The 20,591-nt window shown below is 38.0% G+C and overlaps 1 protein-coding gene across 1 annotated transcript in view; it reads right to left on the bottom strand.

Moving 5' to 3' along the window:
* Positions 1 to 20,591, bottom strand: part of cdyl (chromodomain protein, Y-like) — a 173,289-nt gene that overhangs the window by 22,312 nt on the left and 130,386 nt on the right. The window contains exon 2 of the mRNA XM_072560447.1: positions 18,855 to 19,521. Within this exon, the coding sequence (XP_072416548.1) occupies positions 18,855 to 19,521 (667 nt within the window). The remainder of the gene's footprint in view (positions 1 to 18,854; positions 19,522 to 20,591) is intronic.

Consider the following 20,591-nt stretch of genomic DNA (forward strand, 5'->3'; position numbering starts at 1 on the left):
TCACATGTTCACAATTAGTCTTACTAATTTTTACAGACGCTGTGTAGAAAGCATCCTATTTGGATGCATCACAGCGTGGTATGGGAACTGCTTTGCCCAAGAAGAGAATTGTGAACGTAGCCCAGTCCATTATGCAAGTCAGCCTTCCTCCCATTCACTCCCCTCTGCTTGCTCGTGCCTCAGGAAAGCAGCCAACATAATCAAAGACCCTCCCACCCCTGTACTATTCTCTTCCACCTTCTTCCAATGGGAAGATATAAAAGCATGAATACATATACCAATTGATTCTTCCCCATCGTTATCAGACTTTTGAACGGACCTCTCATTTGAAGTCAATCTTTTTCTGCACCTTGTCTATACCTGTAATACTATATACCACATAGTTATTACCCTGATGTACGTAAGGTATGATTTGCCTTGAAAGCATGCAAAAATAGTACTTTTCACTGTGTCTCAATATGTGACAATAATAAATAAAATCAATTACCAACTTTATCAATTGTCTATTGGTCCAGAGTTCAGAGGTTGCTTTTCTCCCACATTTGCAACTGAAAGCATGGGAAAGAATCAGTCTGTTAATGAAGGAGCAACTCCTTGCTATTTCTTTCAAAGCTATTTACAGGGGTGCCGTCTGATTAGTCATCCTCCGGAATAGATTTACTTGGGTAATTTGGACCTCAGACTCACCCACTGGTCCAATGTATTATGAAGGTTACTCCAAACTGACAAGAGAGAGGGGAGGAGGAGGAGGAGAGGAGGATCTAGATAGAAGTATAGCAACCTAAAGATAAAGAAAACAGGAGCAAAGAGTAAAAGATCCATGTACAATATCGTGAAAGATAACAGAAATGGTTCTTGAACTTTTCTTCAACTTAAGAATCCTGTTAAAAATAAAGTAACAACCAAGAATAAGCTAAATAATTAATATATAGGTAATTTAATGTTTATGTACACAGCAATAGCAAAATAAAAGCCAAATACCAAAAACACACCATCAAGGATTTAGAGGAGATGAGAAGCTACCAAAATAGGCGCTACACTTACAAATTCATGTACACGTAGCACAAGAAATAAAACTAATTGGCTCAGAATACAGGTTATTTTATCAATTATGTTGTAGCTAGATCTCCGTGGCTACTACATTTCAGTCATGATGTGGAATTGAGTATGCTGTTATTGAATCATTTCGATAAAATAAAAATTGGAGAAAAAAGTAATTCAGGACAATCAGGTTAAAAAGCACTTGGGAAAGAATAAAGCACATATGGCTATAAATGAATGAGAGAATTTAATTTTCAGATCAATTCAATTAGTAAAAAGAAACTTGCTTCAAAAGTACTTAACTGACAGCAAAATGCTTTGAGACATTGTTAGTTATTGGTTGATGAAATATGTTAAATTCCCCTATTTTTCTTTATAGGTGCAAGCATTTTTTTTTACACATTTCCTCACAGATGGATCTGAAAGACGGCATCACCAACAGTGCAGCATTCCCTCACTATAACACTGGAGGGCAAACCTTCGTTTTATTACTCAAACCATGGAATGAGACAAGACTGCTACCAGCTGGAACTCTCAATTTGTTTTTGGAACAATGTGTTCCAGAAACACCAAAGAACAGGACACATTAGATCTGACAAACCAGAATTAGTTAACAATCTGACAGCAAGGGGATAGTCATATTAATCACTGAATTTAACAGTCATCATTGGACTTTCATTTAATCTGAGAGTGGATCTTTATCATTTCTAACACCTCTGATAATAACGAAAATGAGTTTTATTGAAGAACGAACTTGTTTCATTTCTATGTCTTCTCTGAAGTTTGAGTGGCTCAGTCATTAAGTATATTCAAGCTTGATATTAACAGACATTCGTACTCTAAATCAGGCCAATAGATAGAGGGATAGTGCTCGAAAGGGAGTTTGACATAGTTGACTGCCTATGATTTTATTGAAGATTAGAAAAAGAACCAGACCCTTTGGCAAAGTGTAAGGGTACAGGCACACAGTACATCAGTGAGCACAGAATTGAAACTTAACTGACCTCTCGAATAAAACTGTAGTGCACATAGAATATCCAGTATTACACAAAATGATGGGTCTATAAAATTGTACAACAGCAACACGAGTGCTTCAGTGCAATGTAGTCACTTGTGGTCAGGGTACACTAGGCTGGAGCATCAAAAAGCCATGTCCCTGTGTTAACTGGCAAGCTTACAGTCAGTTTTACAGCTGTTCCCACAATTATTCACTATTGCCCTTTAGGGAAGGAAAAGAAGAAAAGTGGAAATATGTCTCTAGATCCACAACTAATGTGGTGAATCTTAACTGGCCTCTGGGTAATTGGGATGGGCAATAAATACTGGCCTAGCCAGCGATATCCACAACCGGTGAATGAAGTTAAAAAGAAAATTACAGCATCCAAAACAGAGCAGAACAATCTCACATGGGCAAGGTTAATTATTTCTTTAAAGTGAGATCCTGTCCTTGCTGCTCGTGTACTTCCAGTTTCACATTGGCAGACATGGCAGCTTAGCAGCAGGTCACTTGCTTCATGTCATCCACATGATAATAAAATCAAAATTGCCAGACTAAATCAAAAAGATTTTTGATATTAGCCTCAGAGACTGGTGTTCATGCTGAGTCAGGTTACAAGGGTCTTGAGGGTTATGGGAAAGCAGCTTGGAAAAATGGGAGTTAAGGCTACAATCAAATCAGCATTATCTTACTGAATGACAGAGCAGGCTTGAAGGTCTGAGTTTTTGCTCCTATTTCTGGTGCTATATGCTGGAGAGTCATTAACTAAAATGTTAGATACAGAGCTTGAAGGATGAAAAACTAACTGATTACTGCTTGCACTGAATTGTTGACAAGAACATTTATGCGAAAATTATTTATGTGCAATACAAAGCCATACTTGGCAAAAGTTTGAGAAATTGAGCATTAAATACTGAAAAGACAGGTGGGTAAAAGACTTGTCAAAGTTAAACGAGAAAAAGAACTCCAAGTGGAAACCTAACATATAAAGGACATTCATAAAAAGCTAAAAGGAACATAATGTATTAGGGTGTGCTAAGAAAGGATGGATGGTGAAAAAAACTTGCAAGGGATGGTCAGAGCTAATATAACGTAAATATTTTATGAGAAAGAGAATGATGTGGACTGGGGGACTCAAACATACAAAAGCACTCAAAAACAAAATAGACCATGAAAATACTAGACTTGCAGATGAAATACAGTACTTGTATATACTTTCAATGGAAGTTTCAATAGATCAAACTTCAACGATAAGGTAATTTAAGTAGTAAATCAAGGAGAGTAACATTTTATATTTAATACAGATAAAACAAACAATGGAGTAAATAATGTGTGCTTTAAAATAGAAAGGACAGTTAAAAAAATTGCAGATGCACAAGTTATATATATATTATATATATATCTTCCAGATTCAGGGATGGTATGTTTGATTAGAAATGTAAACATCATTCTATTAATACTTAAGAAGGAAAGAAGAGAGATACCAGAAAATTACAAAGCTTGCCACAATTTAGTGTTAGATTCTAATAATGTGTGCACAAGTATGATCAGACATACAGGTAATTGTACCTTTGGATAAGTATAAGCTGATGAACGAAACTCAGGATTTGAATGGAGGATAGGGTGAATCTGATTAAATAATTAAAGTTTTTTAAGGCAGATCATTCAGAGGATTGAAATGAATTGAATTTATTGTCATGTGTACAGAGGCACAGTGAAAGGCTTTGTCTTGCGAGCAATACAAGCAGATCAGAGTTAAATAGCATAAATAAGTCAATAAGAGGTAAACAGTGGCAAAAACAAAAATACAGGTACAGTTGAATGTTAAGAGTTTGTCAGTCCATTCAGTATTCTAACAACAGTAGCGTAGAAACGGTTTCTAAACGGGCTGGTGAGTGTTCAGGCTTCTGTACCTTCTCCCCGATGGTAGAGATTGTAGAAAAGCATTGCCAAGATGGGATGAATCTTTGAGAATGCTGGCAGCCTTTCCTTGACAGCGGGCCTGGTTGTTAGATTCTATAGATGGGAGGTTAGCCTTTGTAATTGTCCAGGCAGAGTTCATCACTCTCTGTAACTGTCTCCAATCTTGACTGGTACAGTTGTCATACCAGGTAGTGATAAATCCAGACAGAATGCTCTCATTGGCAAGGGTATTCGCCATCACACCAAATTTCCTCAGCTGCCTGACGAAGAGGAGACCTTGTTGGGCCTTTGTAACCAGTACGTCCACATGATTATCGCATGTAGTCACAGTTCAATAACACAACAGCAAAAATCAATATGCTAGTATACACTTTCACTTTTTTTTTTGCATGTTCATACTCCTCAGTCTGTTACCCAGTAGTTTGTAAGGGCAGTCATGATACAAAGAATCTTGAAATCAGTTCAAGCTCAGTCCTAAAAGATTCTTCCAGGCAGAACCATTGATCTGCTCTGGTGTTTTTCTTTTGTAACATAACAGTTATTGTGTACTGCACATGCAGTATTCATAATGTAGACACTTGTGTTCACAGTCAGCTTTGTCAATGTCATTAGTATTAACAGATGAAAACATAGCCAATTAAGCATATGACCTCAAAACGTCAGCAAGATATTTCCCATAATTCCCTTCTTGGTTGTAATGTCAGTGGTTTTTCTTGATTTGAAAACAAAATTGGAGCACAAGTAGATCACTTGGCCCTTCACGCCTGCTCTGCCATTTGATACAGCTGATCATCCAACGTAGTACCCTGTTCCCACTTTTTCCCCTTTGTTTTGATCCCTTTAGCCCTAACAACAACATTTCATTCCTTCAAATACATTCCATGTTTTAGCCTCAAATGCTTTTTGTAACAGAACTCCATAGGTTCACCACGCTGGGTGAATAAATTTCTCATTAGTCCCAAATGACCTGCCTTATGGGCGGCACGGTGGCACAGTGGTTAGCACTGCTGCCTCACAGCGCCAGAGACCTGGGTTCAATTCCCAACTCAGGCGACTGCCTGTGTGGAGTTTGCACATTCTCCCCGTGTCTGCGTGGGTTTCCTCCAGGTGCTCCGGTTTCCTCCCACAGTCCAAAGATGTGCAGGTCAGGTGAATTGGCCATGCTAAATTGCCCGTAGTGTTAGGTAAGGGGTAGATGTAGGGGTATGGGTGGATTGCGCTTCGGCGGGGCGGTGTGGACTTGTTGAGCCGAAGGGCCTGTTTCCACACTGTAATCAATCTAATCTAATCTAATCTAATCCTTGCATCCTTAAACTGCGACCGCATTCTGGTCTCCCTAGTCATCAGGAACATCCTTCCTGTGTCTACCCTGTCTAGATTGGTTAGAATTTTATAGGTCTTTGATTTCATGAGTCTTTCTTCTAGATTCCTGTGAATATAGTGGCTATGGTGGATGAAATACAGTTGCATAACTGTTTGCTTGAGCATAAGCTGTTTATGATCAAGTACAAGCTGAAGAGCAACTCTCATTTGTTTGGTATAGTTCACAATGGAACCCTCTATCATTCAGGAATGAAAAGACGACATATTTGCATGACATTTACAACATTGGACAGCAAACAGATGCTGACGTATCCAGCACCAGCCTGGTGGGAGTCTGAAGCATACAAGTTCATAGCTCTTTCATCTTCAGAAAGGTTAATGTTAATGCAGCCCTTGTGTAGCTCAGAATTTGGAATGGTGGCTGTAGCAGTTGGTAGATTTCACCAAGGACCTGACTGAAATGCAGTCATCTCATACACAGTTCCTTGTTGAAGTTCTAGGAGGAAGAGAATTGCTTCCTAACCGAATATGGCTTCCTTCTCAGTCCTCTTCCAACAGATTATTTGCACTGTGTGGACTCTGCTGATTCACACATCATGTTTACTCCAAAATGAAGGCTTACAAGTTTACCCATGACTGGCAGCAATCAGTGTGAAGTCAGCAGAAAGCACTCCAGCACCTAAAACTTGAAACAACTAGTTAAACACTAGAAACATCTAGACTTTATGCAAAAACCAGAAGTCAATTAGCACAAAATGTGTATAGTGTGTTCTGCTATAATGCAGTAGTTATATTTTTGTGCTATCCAGTGTTACGGAGAATTGCACAATAGAAATAACAGGGCTTACGAAAAACAGAATTGGGGTGACCCACCAAAAATATCAGTTAAAAACGGAAACAAAAATAGCCCAACACAAATGATAGCACAACCTAAGTAAATGTTAACCGCATATTTTAATGAAAGAATACAATAAATTTAACACCTTAAAAGAAGTTTGAGTGACAGTATTATATTAAGACAGGGGCTAAGGGTCATCATCAGCATAATTTCTTTCAGGTGCAGTTCCGGGTGCAGGGTTATGACGAAAGAAAATATTTAGCCCAGAAGTGGATGACTGTAGATCAATGTCCTCAGACTACTTCTTTGGGGTTGGCTTAAAAAAAAGGCATCTAGCTTTTGCTGCTTTGTCATCTTATTCTTTCACAAATAAGTTGTTCAAAGGCTGCTAAATAAGACTTTATGCCACAAAGTGCTATCCTGTTGTGTTCTTCATTGTAGTCACTGTCTAAGAGCTGAATCTGGTTCCCCACTTCCCTCAGGGTGGAAGACAAAAGAGAAGTGGAAAGTTCTTGTGGTGCTGCATCCTGGACTTCATACTCTTCATCTCGAGCTTCAGTTTCCCCTGCAGCAACAAGTCATTATAGATCAGTCTCCAGTTGTTTAATTTGCTTTGCAAGAGTAACACAATGTTCTTTGATTGCTGGAAGGTCCTCTGACTGCTCAATCTCTTTAAAATCATGAAGAAAAGCTGGGAGAAGCTTCCACCAAACTGCACACAAGCAGTCCTTACTGACATCATCCCAGGCCTCCACAATGATATCAATAGCATTCTTAATATTAAAGCTCTTGCAAAATTGAAGGACACAGTTCTCATTATCCCCTCCGTAGCTGCAATCAGCTTCCTGCATGTGTGCCTTAAATAACATGCTTTAAAGACTGCTATTGTACCCTAGTCCATGGATTGAAGAAAGGTTGCGTTCGGAAGTAGAAATAGCATTTTGAGTTTTTCAGAAAGCTCACACATGATGGGAGGATAGCTTGGTACATTGTCTAAAATGAGAATCTTGAAATAGAATTTTTTTTTCCTACAATATCATTTCTAACCACATCCTCTAAATCATCAAGAACAAGGTCAGAAAAAAATTGCCCCATTATCCAGATTCTTTTGCTTGAAGTAAACACAGAGAATGGACTTAAAGCAACCAGGGATGGACTCACAAAACAGCCAATAGGAGTTTGTGCTTAAGAAAAATTGTTAGCCAATTATCAACTGTGTTACAGAAACACACATTATAGGAGAACAACCTGTACAACTAGGTTAAGAAATGCAGGTTTGAGGCAGGCTGGGAAAAAAAAGCGCAGTACAGGTCATTGTTCCTGTTGTTTAAGACAGTCTCAGCTGTTCAAACTTGCGACCATCAGCTCAAGTGATCCACCTGCTCTAAAAATCTGGCAACACAATTTAATGTCTGTTGCTCATCCTTATCCAGGTGTTATCTCTACTCTACATTGACATTTTTGTATCCAAGGTCCCAGCTAACAAAAACCAGGCACGAGCAATTGAATTGGATGGAATTGAATTTATTGTCACATGTACTAAGGCACAGTGAAAAGCTTTGTCTTGCAAGCAATACAGGCAGATCACATAGTTAAATAGCATAGATAAGTCAAATACATGCTTTCACTCCTTCATCCTTCATTTGAGAAAGTGCATAAACCTCACTCAGACTAAAAAGGGCTTTCTTTGGATACATCAAGACATACCAACAGACTGCTGACATTCCAGACACTGTACCATTCACAGAAATCAATTTTCCACTAAAAAGTCTTGGACATTCTGCATTACCATCAAACAGACATTTCCCTTTTTACCTCAATCTGTTTGGTATATTACATTTTTTAATACAACATTTAAATAAGTATTGAGCAGAGATTTAGGTAGAAAATAACACCAAGCAAAACAAAAAGCAAAAATCTTTCACTGCAATTAAAAAAAGTGGCTCTTGCATTAAAAAGAATCTACTTTTAATTCTAACAAAGAAATTAGATATTGTTAAGATATACATTTCAATTGAACAAAGTAAGTTCAGGTCCAGTAGTTTGTTGCTCATACGTCTGGTGATAAAGTAGATAGAGATCTTTAGTCCAAATGACAATTTCTGTATAAGATAAGGAATTCTCAATTGATTCAGGAAAAGACAAGAACCTACAGTATTAAATACATTTAATCATGATCAGTCTTGACATGATTCTGTAATGTAGAAAAAAAAAGTGAAAACCCACTTTCAACTACCATCTGACTATGCTATCTTTGCATAATCTGTATAGTTAGGATGTAGTTGATGCAATTGCCAAATTAAACTGTGCAAATTATAATGGGAACAAAGATGACAGACCAATTAAATGCATATTTTTGTTCTATCTTTACAAAGGACACAAATAACATCCCAAAAATGTTGGGGATCACAGTTTAGAGAGGCAGAAGATGAAGGAAATCAGAACTGGGAGGGAAATGTGTTGGATAAATTGATGGGATTAAAAGACCAATAAATTCCCACATCCAGATTATCTATGTACAGAGTACTTAAAGAAGTGGCTCTAAAATTAGTGCATGCATTGATGGTCATCTTTTAAAATGTTGTAAGACTCTGGAAAGTTATGATTAGCTACTCCCCAATGTAATTCTACTATTTTTAAAAAAAGGAGGTATACAGAAAACAGGGCATTATAGAACAGTTAGCCTAACATCAGCAGGAGCGATGTCCAAATGCAGAGCCCAAAATAAGATAGTTAATACAGACCATTTGCGGGGGAAAAAAGGTGATAGGATTAGTCAGAGTCAGTATGGATTTATGAGGGGGAAAATCATGCTTGACAAATATATTAGAATTTCAAGAATATAACTCAGTTGATAAGGGAGACCTGTTGGATATGGTTTACTTGGACTTCTAGAAGGCTTTTGACAAGGTCCCATGTAAGTGATTATCTTGCAAAGTTAAAGATTGTGGGTAGTGCATTGACATGAATAGACAACTGGCAGACAGGAAAATATAAACAGGTCTTTTTCTACATGGTAGCCAGTGACTAATGAGGTACCATATTTGGCATGGAAGGCAACAAGTAGTACGATGGCCTTCACTGAGAATGGATTTGAGCACAGGAGCAGGATGTCTTGCTACAATTGTACAGGACCCTGGTGATATCTGGAGAAATGTGTGTAGTTTTGGTCTCCTTATCTGAGAATGGGGGTTCTGGCTGTGAATGGCAGAACTAACAGGACTAACTAACCCAAAGAGTGGTGTGCCTGTGGAATTCAGAGTCACAAGGAAATGGTGGAGGCCAAAACAATTAACATTTTCAAGAAGGAGTTAGATACAGTTTATATAGAGTCATACAGTTGAAACAGACCCTTCAGTCCTACTAGTCCATGCAGACCATGTTCCCAAACTAAACTAGTCCCACTTGCTTGTCCTTGGCCAATATCCCTCCAAACGTTTTGTACTCATGTACTTATCCAAGTGTGTGTCTTTTAAATGTTGCAACTGTACCTGCACCACTACTTCCTCTGGCAGTTCATTCCACACACTAATTACTGTGCAAGAAAGTTGACCCTCATGTCCTTTTCAAAACTTCCTCCTTTCACTTTCAAAAGTGTGCCCCTGGTTTTGAACTCTCCCACCTAGTGGAAAGACTCGTCATTCATGTTATCAATGTGTCTCATGATTTTATAAACCTCAATAAAAGACCACCCCTCAACCTCTTATGTTCCAATGAAAATAAAAGAGTCACAGTCTATTCAGCTTACTTTTATAACTCAAACCCTCCATTCCCAGCAACATCCTGGTAAAGCATTTCTGAACCCTCTCCAATTTAATATCACCAATCCTATAGCAGGACAAGTAAAACTGCACACAGTACTCCAGTAAGAGGCCTCACTAACATCCTGTACAACCTCCAGACTCCTGTACTCAAAAGGAGTGAGCAATTAAGGCAAGCATGCAATACCTCCAAAATTAAATCTGCTACTCCCCAGCTCACTGACTCATTTGATCAAGACCCTTTTGTAATCTTTAGTATTGTAGGCAATGAAGAAGGTTATCTCGAGTCTAGAGTGTGGTGCTAGAAAAGCACAGCAGCACAGGACGAAGGGTGTATGCCCAAACTGTTGATTCTCCAGCTCCTCAGATGCTGCCTGACTGGCTGTGCCTTTCCAGCATCAGACACTCGACTCTAATCTCCAGCATCTGCAGTCTTCACTTTCTCCGGTCGACTATACCACCCAATTTTGGTGTCATCTGCAGACTTATTAATCTATATTGTGAACCAGATCACTTAGAAAAATGCCAAACAACTGTGGACTCAGCACCAAGCCTGTGGAACACTGGCCACAGGCCTCCAGACTGAAAAACAACTCTCTACCACCACGGTCTCCTAGCCTGTTAAACCAATTTTGTAACTAATTAGCTAGCTGTGCCTCGACCCCATGTGATTAACTTTACTAACCAACCCATCAAGCAGAATCATGTCAAAGGCCTTGGCAAAGTCCCTGTAGACAACATCGACCAATCTTGTGTTAATAGAAGGTATGAAACTATAGAATAGAATAAAACTAAGTCTTACCTCCTAGAAATGAGTGTAACATTCAACGTGCAACAATTTAGCAGCCAAAAATCAAAACAAAATTAAAAATGCAGTCAAAAGCATATCCTTAACAAAAAAAGACTTGGTACTGAAGCATTTAAAATTTGACCGTGGGATATCAAAATGAATCTTGGCCTTTGCATATTCTTAAAGTGACACATTGTCACATTTTAAGAAGTTTTGCCCTTTTTTTTGAAGAAAGGTTGTAAAGCAGAGTGCTGAAGTTGCTACTGAAGATGATTTGTATAATTAACTTGAGGGGCCTTGGTTTTTTTTAATTAATAAACAGCCTGAATGGGTATGCCCAGCTCTCTCAGATTCAGATTTATGGGTTTCAAACCAGCGTCTACAGAAAACCAACACATACAGACCAAATATTTGAACTACAGAAGTAATCATCCCAACACCCACCAACGAAGCTGCATCAGAACATTATTTCAATGAGCCACCCTACACTACAGCACAGAGGAGCTACACAGAGCAGAGGAAAATCCAATGAACACAGTCTGCCAATTTCTCAGCAACAAACCAAAACAAGCAGACAAAACACGTCCAGAAACCCTAGCCACTCTCCCATACATTAAAGACATCTTAGAAATGACTGCCAGACTACTCAGACCCCTTGGCATCATGGTAGCCCACAAACCCACCAACACACTAAAACAGCAGCTAATGAACTTAAAAGACCCTAACACAGACAGTGAGCAAAACTAATGTCATCATTTACAAAATACCATTCAAAGACTGTAACAAAACACTACATCGGACAAACAGGCAGACAACTAGCCACCAGGATACATGAACATCAACTAGCCACAAAAGACATGACCCCCTCTCACTAGTATCCTCACATACGGAGGAGGAAGGACACCACTTCGACCATCCTAGAACAAGCCAAACAAAGACACACACGAGAATTCCTAGAAGCATGGCATTCCAACCAGAACTCTATCAACAAACAAATCAAGTTAGACCCCATCTACCACCCCCTGAGAAAAAGGAACAGGAAGCAACTTTACCACAAGAAATAACAACATCACCAACCCAAAAGAAACCCAAACATCTAAATAGAAAGCAGGAATTTTCAGCATTGCTTTGCATGAGGTCCACTGAAGATGTTACCTAGTAAGGTAACAAAACTTGTGGAAATGAACCTTTCAGCTCAGCTAGTAAATCTACATCTAAAATCTCAACCTGAGCTCCAAATCTTCTCAAACCTCGCTAAGTACATAGGCTCTAGACAGGAGGTATAGCTGATCTGAATCGGTCCTCATTCTACATAAATTTTCACATGAAACATAGCTCTCGAAGAGGTACCAAAGGGCAACCTGTCAGACATATCCCTACAAGAAAAAGTGTACAGCCTATCTAGAGTGGGTCACTGGAGTGTACACCACATGTGGTTTTATTCAATCAAGTTTACAAGTGTTAAATCAATATACTGAAAGAGTTACCATACTACTTACCTGACATTAATACAAAAGATTGAGAGATGTGTGGTTGAAAGTGAAAGGTGTAACTATACAGATTAGAGTACCGACAACTCAACCATATTATTTATTTGCTCAGAACAGTCCAAAGATGGCACTGTACCACTGGTTGACAAGTTTTAAAAAACAAACTGGACTAGAACAGACTACAGGCTGTCCCATGTTACAAGTGGGTTCCATTCTGGAGTCTGTTCACAAGTTAATTTGTACACAAGTCAGAACACAGTGAAGGTCAAGATAAAAAGTTGCCACCTGGAAACATTTGTAGGTTGAATCTTTAAAATTACACCCCTGCATGGGATTATGTTCTTAAGTACTTTATTATTCTTATGAGATAACTAATAGCTGAATCAAACAGTAGAGATTATAAATAAAGTTAAGCTACTGAAGGAACAAAAATAAAATACTGAAACACTAACTCTTTCTCCATAGAGGCTGCCAGATCTACAGTGTACTTCTAGCGTTTTATCCTTTTATTTATACTTCTGATATCCATAATGCTTTGCTTTTGAACCTACAGACAAAATTGCATTAACAGCAAATATTTCATTTCTCCCTTTCACTGCAGCAAAAGTAATAGGAAAAATTGTAAAAAGATGAAATTGGGCAGAGGGGTAGGTGGGACAGTGTAACATCTAAAAGTTTGGCAAAACTCAAAGTTAAAAAGGACATATAGCCCCAATAGGATGCATCGTAGGTGAGTGGGAAAAGTATGGTTGAAGATGGTAGATGTTCTGGACATAATCTTTCTACTCTCGAACGGTGTCAGAAGGTTGGAAGTGTGTTTTTACCATTGTTGCTCAAAAAGGAAAAGCCAGCAACTAGAAGCCAGTTAACATAACATTGGATTATTCTGAAATTTTCCCTGCCAAAAAGGCAAAACTGCCACTTAGAAAAGGACTGAAAGTGTGTTGCGAGAAAAGCGCAGGTCAGGCAGCATCCAAGGATCAGGAGAATCTCCCTTCAGCTCATGCCCAAAACGTCGATTCTCCTGTTCCTTGGGTGCTGCCTGACCTGCTGTGCTTTTCCAGCAACACATTTTCAGCTCTGATCTCCAGCATCTGCAGTCCGCACTTTCTCCTCGAAGATTTAGAAAAGAAATAGGTTATTAAATAACAGCCATGATTTTCATTGACAGAAAAAGGTTGAAGATTCTTTTGAAGGATTGATGTGTGCACAGGCTTGCAAAAGATGTTCAATAAGGAATTGCATGAACCAAATCAGTGTAAAAAATGAGAAAGACTTAAAGGGACATTGTGGTAGCATAATGAAGTTATTTGTGGGAAGCAGAGACTAGTGGGAGGCTGCATATAGGGAGTAGCATCAAAACTGCTGCGTATTTGATACATTTAAGATGGCCTAGATTTGGGTAAACAGAATATAAATTTAAAATGTTTGTGGAAGAAATGAAATTCAAATATTGGGGATGGCAAGGAGGCTACTGTCAGATTTCAGGAGGGATGTTGAAAGACTGATGAACTAGGCAGACATGACTGATGAAATTTAAAATGTGGAGAAGTGTTAAATAACATTTTGAAAGAAAAATTATTAAAATGCAATGCAAACTAAATTGCACAAATTTGCAAGTAGTTGGAGGAATAGACACACTTCAGGCTGCATATACAGGGGTTTGCTGATTTGAATGCCTGACTTAAGAACACTTGTACATGTGAATGTGATCCCATTCAGTGGTGTAATTTTAAAGACCTTACGAACATTTGCTGTACTTACAAACGGCTGATTTTGTATTGCCTTTCATTGTGCTCCGTCTTGTATCAGACATGCATATGAACCAACTTGTGAATAGACTCCATAATAGTACCTATTTGCAATCTGGGGACTGCTTGTACATAAAACTTCTTAACTGCCATGTCATTTTCAAAGATTTATTAGAAGAACATATACAATCCAGGAACAGAGTACAAAAGCAAGAAAATCAGTCAAAGCCTTTACAGAACACTGGCTAGGCCTCAATGGTGTATTGTACCCAAACTTAAGGGCCAAATTTCACAGAAGATCACAGAATGAGGACAAGGTTTTAACAGATTTTGAGAAAGTATAAAGAATATTTACAAGAATAGAATCATGGATGCTGGACTTCAGTTACATGAGAGAATAAAGTAGTTTAATTTGTTTGCAACACTTTGCCAAGTTCTACTGCACAAGGTTATTGGGAGTAGATCGGTGTATGGAATTTTATACACCAAATAGATCAGTCGTGATCTTATGAATATGGCCATTTAAATCCTCAAGCTTGCTCCATCATTCAATATGTTGGCATGATGACAGAGGTAAATGGAAAGAAATAGGATTTTACATAAGAAAGGGAATGATTAAGATCATTATTACAGCAGAAAAGGCTAGGGTGGAGGACAATTTGAGACTTGATGAAGGATTTTGATCAATAATTGAGGAAGTAAATCCAGTAGCAGAGGGTTCCTTAACTACATTGCAGAGATTGCCGGTAATTGGCAAAAAAACTGGAGGCGGGTGAATAATTTTTATTTTTTTGCATAAGAGTCAGGATTGGAAATGCCTTACTTGAAAACAATGGGGTAGCAGATTTAGTTACATGCAAAATAAAACAAAACAAAACAAAAAACAGGAAGAAAACCGGGATGGCACGGTGACTCAGTGGTTAGCACTGCTGCTTCACAGCACCAGAGACCCGGGTTCAAGTCCCACCTTGAGCGACTGTCCGTGTGGAGTTTGCATATTCTGCATGGGTTTCCTCCGGGTACAGTTTCCTCCCACAATCCAAACATGTGAAGGTCAGGTGAATTGGCCATAGTGTTATGTGCATTAGTCAGGAATAAATATAGGGTAGGGGAATAGGTTTGGATGGAATACTCTTCGGAGGGTCAGTGTGGACTTGTTGGGCTGAAGGGCTGTCTCCACGCTATAGGGATTCTAATTCTTTAAAAAAAAAACACGCACAGAAAAGGGAGAAAATTGCAGAGTTGTGGGGAAAAATTGTTGGGAAGTAAAACATTAGATAACTTTGAAAGAGCTTGCATAGCTAGGATGGGCCAAATGGCCTCTTTATATAGTCCAACAATTTCATGGAATCAGATCCATTACAATAATTTATGATGTGGAGATCCTGGTGTCGGACTGGGATGGACAAAGTCAGAAGCTACATGATACCAGTGACACCTCATGAAGCAGCAGTGCACCAAAAGCTTGTGATTTCAAATAAACCTGTTGGAATATAACTAGTGTTGTGTAACTTCTGACTTAATACATTATGAAGCTTGAGAATTTTTTTTTATAAAGATAATCGCCCAAATGGCATAGCTACATTTGTTTTAAGGACAAATGTATCTTTGAGTTTCTTTCTTCCCAGCACTTGCCACGATCATTTCAAATCAGTAAATGTTTGTTAAAAATGATCCCATTTGGCTTATAACGTACCACTGAAGTGAAATTCAAAATCTGAAGCGCAAAGCTAGCCTGAAGCGAATCTTAACTTGTATGGTTGGTAATTTTGCACTGAAAATGTATACACGATCTCGGATATTCCAATAAGTACACTACAAAAGGAGTCATTGTATGGGTGCCCAGTACAGACAATAAAGTGCTTTTTTTCCCCCCAAACAAACAGAAAAGTACTACACACACACTTAAATAGGAAAGCTAGCATCCACTGATTTTTTAAAAACACTTTTTAAAATTATTTGCTTAAACTCACTAATGTGGTTATTTTTATATGAATTTCAGATAATTCTGTTTGTAGACTGCACAATATAACTTGTAGTCAGTTTCCCCAAGATAAAATGAAAGGTGTTTTTCTAAGATAGTCCAGCTATTTCCAGTCTCAAGTAGAATTCTTTGAAAAATGTTAATAGGTTTAAAAAAAAACTGAACAACATTGGGTATAACCTAAAATAGTGTTAATGCATTTGGGAGTCAGTTGTGATGATTTGGAGGAAGATGGTAGAGCAAATTAATTACAAGATACCAATACAAGAAAATTAGCTACACTTTGGGAATCCTTCAAATGTAGTTTTCTGTTTTGACAATCCTATTGTATTTTGCTTTTACAAAATCAGGTAAGACATGAAAAACAAACTTCAATGGTGCCTCACAGCACCAGAGACCCAGGTTCAATTCCTGCCTCAGGCAACAGTGTGTGGAGTTTGCACATTCTCCCGTGTCTGCATGGGTTTCCTCCGGATGCTCCGGTTTCCTCCCAAAGTCCAAAGATGTGCAGGTTAGGCGAATTGGCTATGCTAAATTGCCTGTAGTGTTAGATGAAAGGGTAAGTGTCAGGGAATGGGTCTGGGTGGGTTGCTCTTTGGAGGGTCAGAAGGACTTGTTGGGCCAGTTTCCACACTGTAGGAAATCTAACCTAAAACTTAAGAAACTGACTTACAGGATACTTACATACTGCAATTATCTGTAACATACTTTATATCAAACTGTTGAAGGGTTAGTTAGGCATCAAGCCCCACCCGACTTTGTTCATCTGAAATTTAGTCGCATTAAGACTCGGGGGTGGGGGAGGCAGTATAATAGGATAAAAGCAGTGGCTTATAATCACAGACATGGGATACAATTATACTGTGATATCCTGTTGGTGGCAAGCCAAAGAGGAATTTGGAAAAGTTCTATTAACAAAATCACCTGATTACAGTTTGGCACAAGACTTGGATCTTAAAGAGTACAACGGATTCTCCATATCATTGGCAATTCAACTTGTTTAACTGTTCAAGTTTGCCAAGTGTTATGGGAATAGTATTAAAATTTACTTGCCAACCTGTTTATTTTTATTTCCAGCTTTGCACTTACATTGTAAATGAAGGTATTTGAAACTGCTGCAGTAATGAGCAGGGGGAACTCATTTATGAGCAAGAGTTCCAAATCTCTGCACTACTTAAAACACTTAGTTAAAAGTCACACAACACCAGTCCAACAGGTTTATTTGGAAGTAATGGATTTCAGAGCATGGTTCCTTCATCAGGTAGCTGTATGATTTTCAAACTTTGTCCACCCCACTCCAACACTGGCACCTCCACATCATGGCTACCATCTATAAGACATCTCAGGCCAATACTATCAAAGTTCATTTGAATGAGAAACCTTGCAGTAAAAAAAAAACTACACCCATCTTTGGAGGCTAGATTTAAGTGAAAATCCTTGGAGCTGAAAAGGATACTGTGCTAGTTTAATGAGATATGGTGAATTAGCGAAATATCATTTTATATTAAAAGTAGAATAATAGAAAGAGTCACAGCATCACAGAAGCTTGAACACAAACAAAAATCAAGGATAGCACTAAATCTTGCTAACAATGATGAAAGTACATATTTTTCCACATCTTAAATGTGGTCCAAGTGAAGTGAAGCACATTTTTGTTTTACAAACATTAGGGAGCTAAAGGAAAATAAGTTAATTTAAAAGAAAAACAGAAAACTTTCATGAAGTGAGATGAACAGGGCCTGAAGTTGAAATTGGGAGTTAGGGTAGTGAAAGGCTTGGAGTCATTAAAAAAAAAAGAAATTAAAGTCAAACATTTAACAAACAGGAAAGCAAAATATACAAACTAAGTTCAGTACAGTGAATGGGCATGGGGAGAAACAACAATAGATCTAGGAAAATGAGAAAGGAATGTGCAGGATAGAAAATGTGTGGACACTACAGCTTGGATCTTTACATTAAGTGGGAAATCAATAGATTATACATTTAAAAATTGTTAGATTTAAGGCAATTTTTGAAATTAATTACAACATAATATCTTAATTCAAAATGCATTTACATTGACTTAATAAGCAGTACTATTTGTTCAAATATATATATCACTGGTCAAAATACCTGATCAGGTTAAATATTGAAATCAAAATTAAAAATGATTACATTGGCAATTTCCAGCACTGAACAGAATATCTTTAAAACTATTTTGGCAAAATGTACACAGGATGAAGCACCTTTCACAAAAAGCAGCAATTTTATATTATATTTTACCCTTGCAAGAACAGCAACAGCCAACTCTCACACCAACCTTTTGGCAATCTGACTGCACTAAGGTATGGTGTAAAATCCAATGTTTCTTGAATGTCAAATGACCTGTGGGTACATTGCATTAAGAACAAATACCCAAAAAAACAAAAAGTAATTTAAAAAAAACCTTGCTCTAAATCTTCTGAATACAAATGCATGAAATGTTCAGTACAATACTTCAAAGTCCTGTACAATACTTCAACACAGCAGGAAATAGGGTTTAGAAAACTAGATAATCTTTTTTATATTCCAAACTGTACATCCATTGGTCAAATAACAGAAATCATACAAATCACATGAATGACAGGTCATTCAAAAGACTGATAAAAATACAGAGCTTACTCTTGTGGATATGAGAATTTTGATTTAAGAAGATTTCTACATGTATTCCAGGATGCCAAAACCAAAATTTTACTTCCAACGATTAGATGCCAACTTTGCAACAGATGAAAGATTGGGTAAAATCAGAATGGAGAGTTTGACTGATTGAAATCTGTTCCACAACATTTCCATTGTTTTGTAGGTTTACTACATGCAACTTAAAGGCTTGTAAATAAATCAATAATTCAGATTGAAAAATTTGTAATAGCTCATGGCCAATTATTCAACTTTTATTAAAATATACAACAATACAAAACACATTCATATTCACACTCACCTTTCCCATTAAATGATAATGCGGAGGCTGTTGCTCCTGTCACTGGCAGTTGCATTTGGGGTGATAATGGTTGCGTCCTTGGCCTAGTTCCCATTCTGGCTCTCTCTGCTCCATGGACAAGCAAAGCTCCAAATGGCTTTTCAATAGCCAAGTCTGGTGCAACAGAGTCAGGATTGTGTGTCATTTGCTCTAACCTATCTGAGGAGGTATCCTGAAAACCATCAACAACTATCCTATTCTTTAGGGGGCTCCTGGGGACTAGGATTTTGATGCCAGATTTAGTAAGGTCCATAGTCTTCCTACTGGAGAAAGTCTGAGAGTTGGTTTTTCGATATTTCTGGTGACTTGATAAGAACTGGTTGGAGCCTTTTGAGTCACAGTCTTTACCAACTCCTGGGGATCTGGGAGAAGACTTTGACAGAGAACTGTTGGTCGACCGGGAAATCTGCTTTCGAGCATTGTTTAGAGTGTGTTTGTTTGTCCTGGAGAAAGGTCCATCTTTCTGTTTATCACTGTGCTGCCTGTTAAACTCCAGAATATATTCCTCACAGTTCACCAGATGATGTTCTGGTTCCCATGTATCATCGTCGCTGTTGTAACCTTTCCACCGGACCAAGTATTCTGTTCGGCCTTTTTTATTTTTCCTCTTGGCCACAATTCTCTCTACCTATTAAATCAGGAAACAAGGGAATCAGTGATACATAACATGCTATGGCTTTTGCGCTATAATAAAAGGTTTCTCTATTGTTCCAATTATAGAAGAGCTATTCTGGTAAAGGATCAAGTCTAGAATTGTATCTGTAAAAACAACGACTGCAGATGCTGGAAACCAGATTACGGATTAGTGGTGCTGGAAGAGCACAGCAGTTCAGGCAGCACCTAAGTATGCTGCCTGAACTGCTGTGCTCTTCCAGCACCACTAATCCAGAATCTAGAATCGTATCTGACATTTCAACGAAGTATAACAGGATTATAATAAATGTATGAGATCTGATGTTGTCATTATGTGTAAAAGCCATGCACTGGACATGCAGTAGTTTGCAGATAGACAGTTGCTGAATATAACATACTGTGCAATAGAAATACGACGATTTTTAGCAATAGGAAAGTATCTCAACCCTGAAATGTTCAACATTTTTGGTTGATAATCATGAATCACCAACCTAGCACTGGAGAATAGAATTATACAGGACAGGAAAACACCAGTACAATTTTGCTCTTTGAGAAACATATGTCATTATTCACCTCCTAATCCCCCAAAAAATTGTCCTCTCACCATATCCCTCAAGTTTCCCATTCCAAAACTTACCCCTTTGCTTTTAAACACTTCTACACCACTAAAAAAAACTGAATCCTTGACCATAGTGACATAGTATTTCCCTCCTTTAACTTGAAGCATTTCATCCAATCCCCTCTGTAGTTTTGAAAATGTAATTAGCGCTTTTAAATGCTTGCTTTTAAAAAAAAGAGATCCAATCCCAAACTCAACTTCCTTTAGGATTTAAAATAATCGATATCCAAATTATGCTTTGTTGCTATTCATAAAAGCATTTTCCTTCAAACGTTTGAAGTGGGTGATCATCGACTTGTCTGTAATTGCTACTTAAAGCTAGAGAATTCTCGAAGAATTAACAGATCAGACAGATTTATACTGGATTCAACTTTACCAGAAGAATGTCATAACAATTTTGAACAGATTAAATATAACATTAATTTTGTCTCCAAAATTAATCTTAA

The sequence above is a fragment of the Chiloscyllium punctatum genome, chromosome 41, assembly GCF_047496795.1.
Source record: "Chiloscyllium punctatum isolate Juve2018m chromosome 41, sChiPun1.3, whole genome shotgun sequence".
In the NCBI taxonomy this organism is placed as follows: domain Eukaryota; kingdom Metazoa; phylum Chordata; class Chondrichthyes; order Orectolobiformes; family Hemiscylliidae; genus Chiloscyllium; species Chiloscyllium punctatum.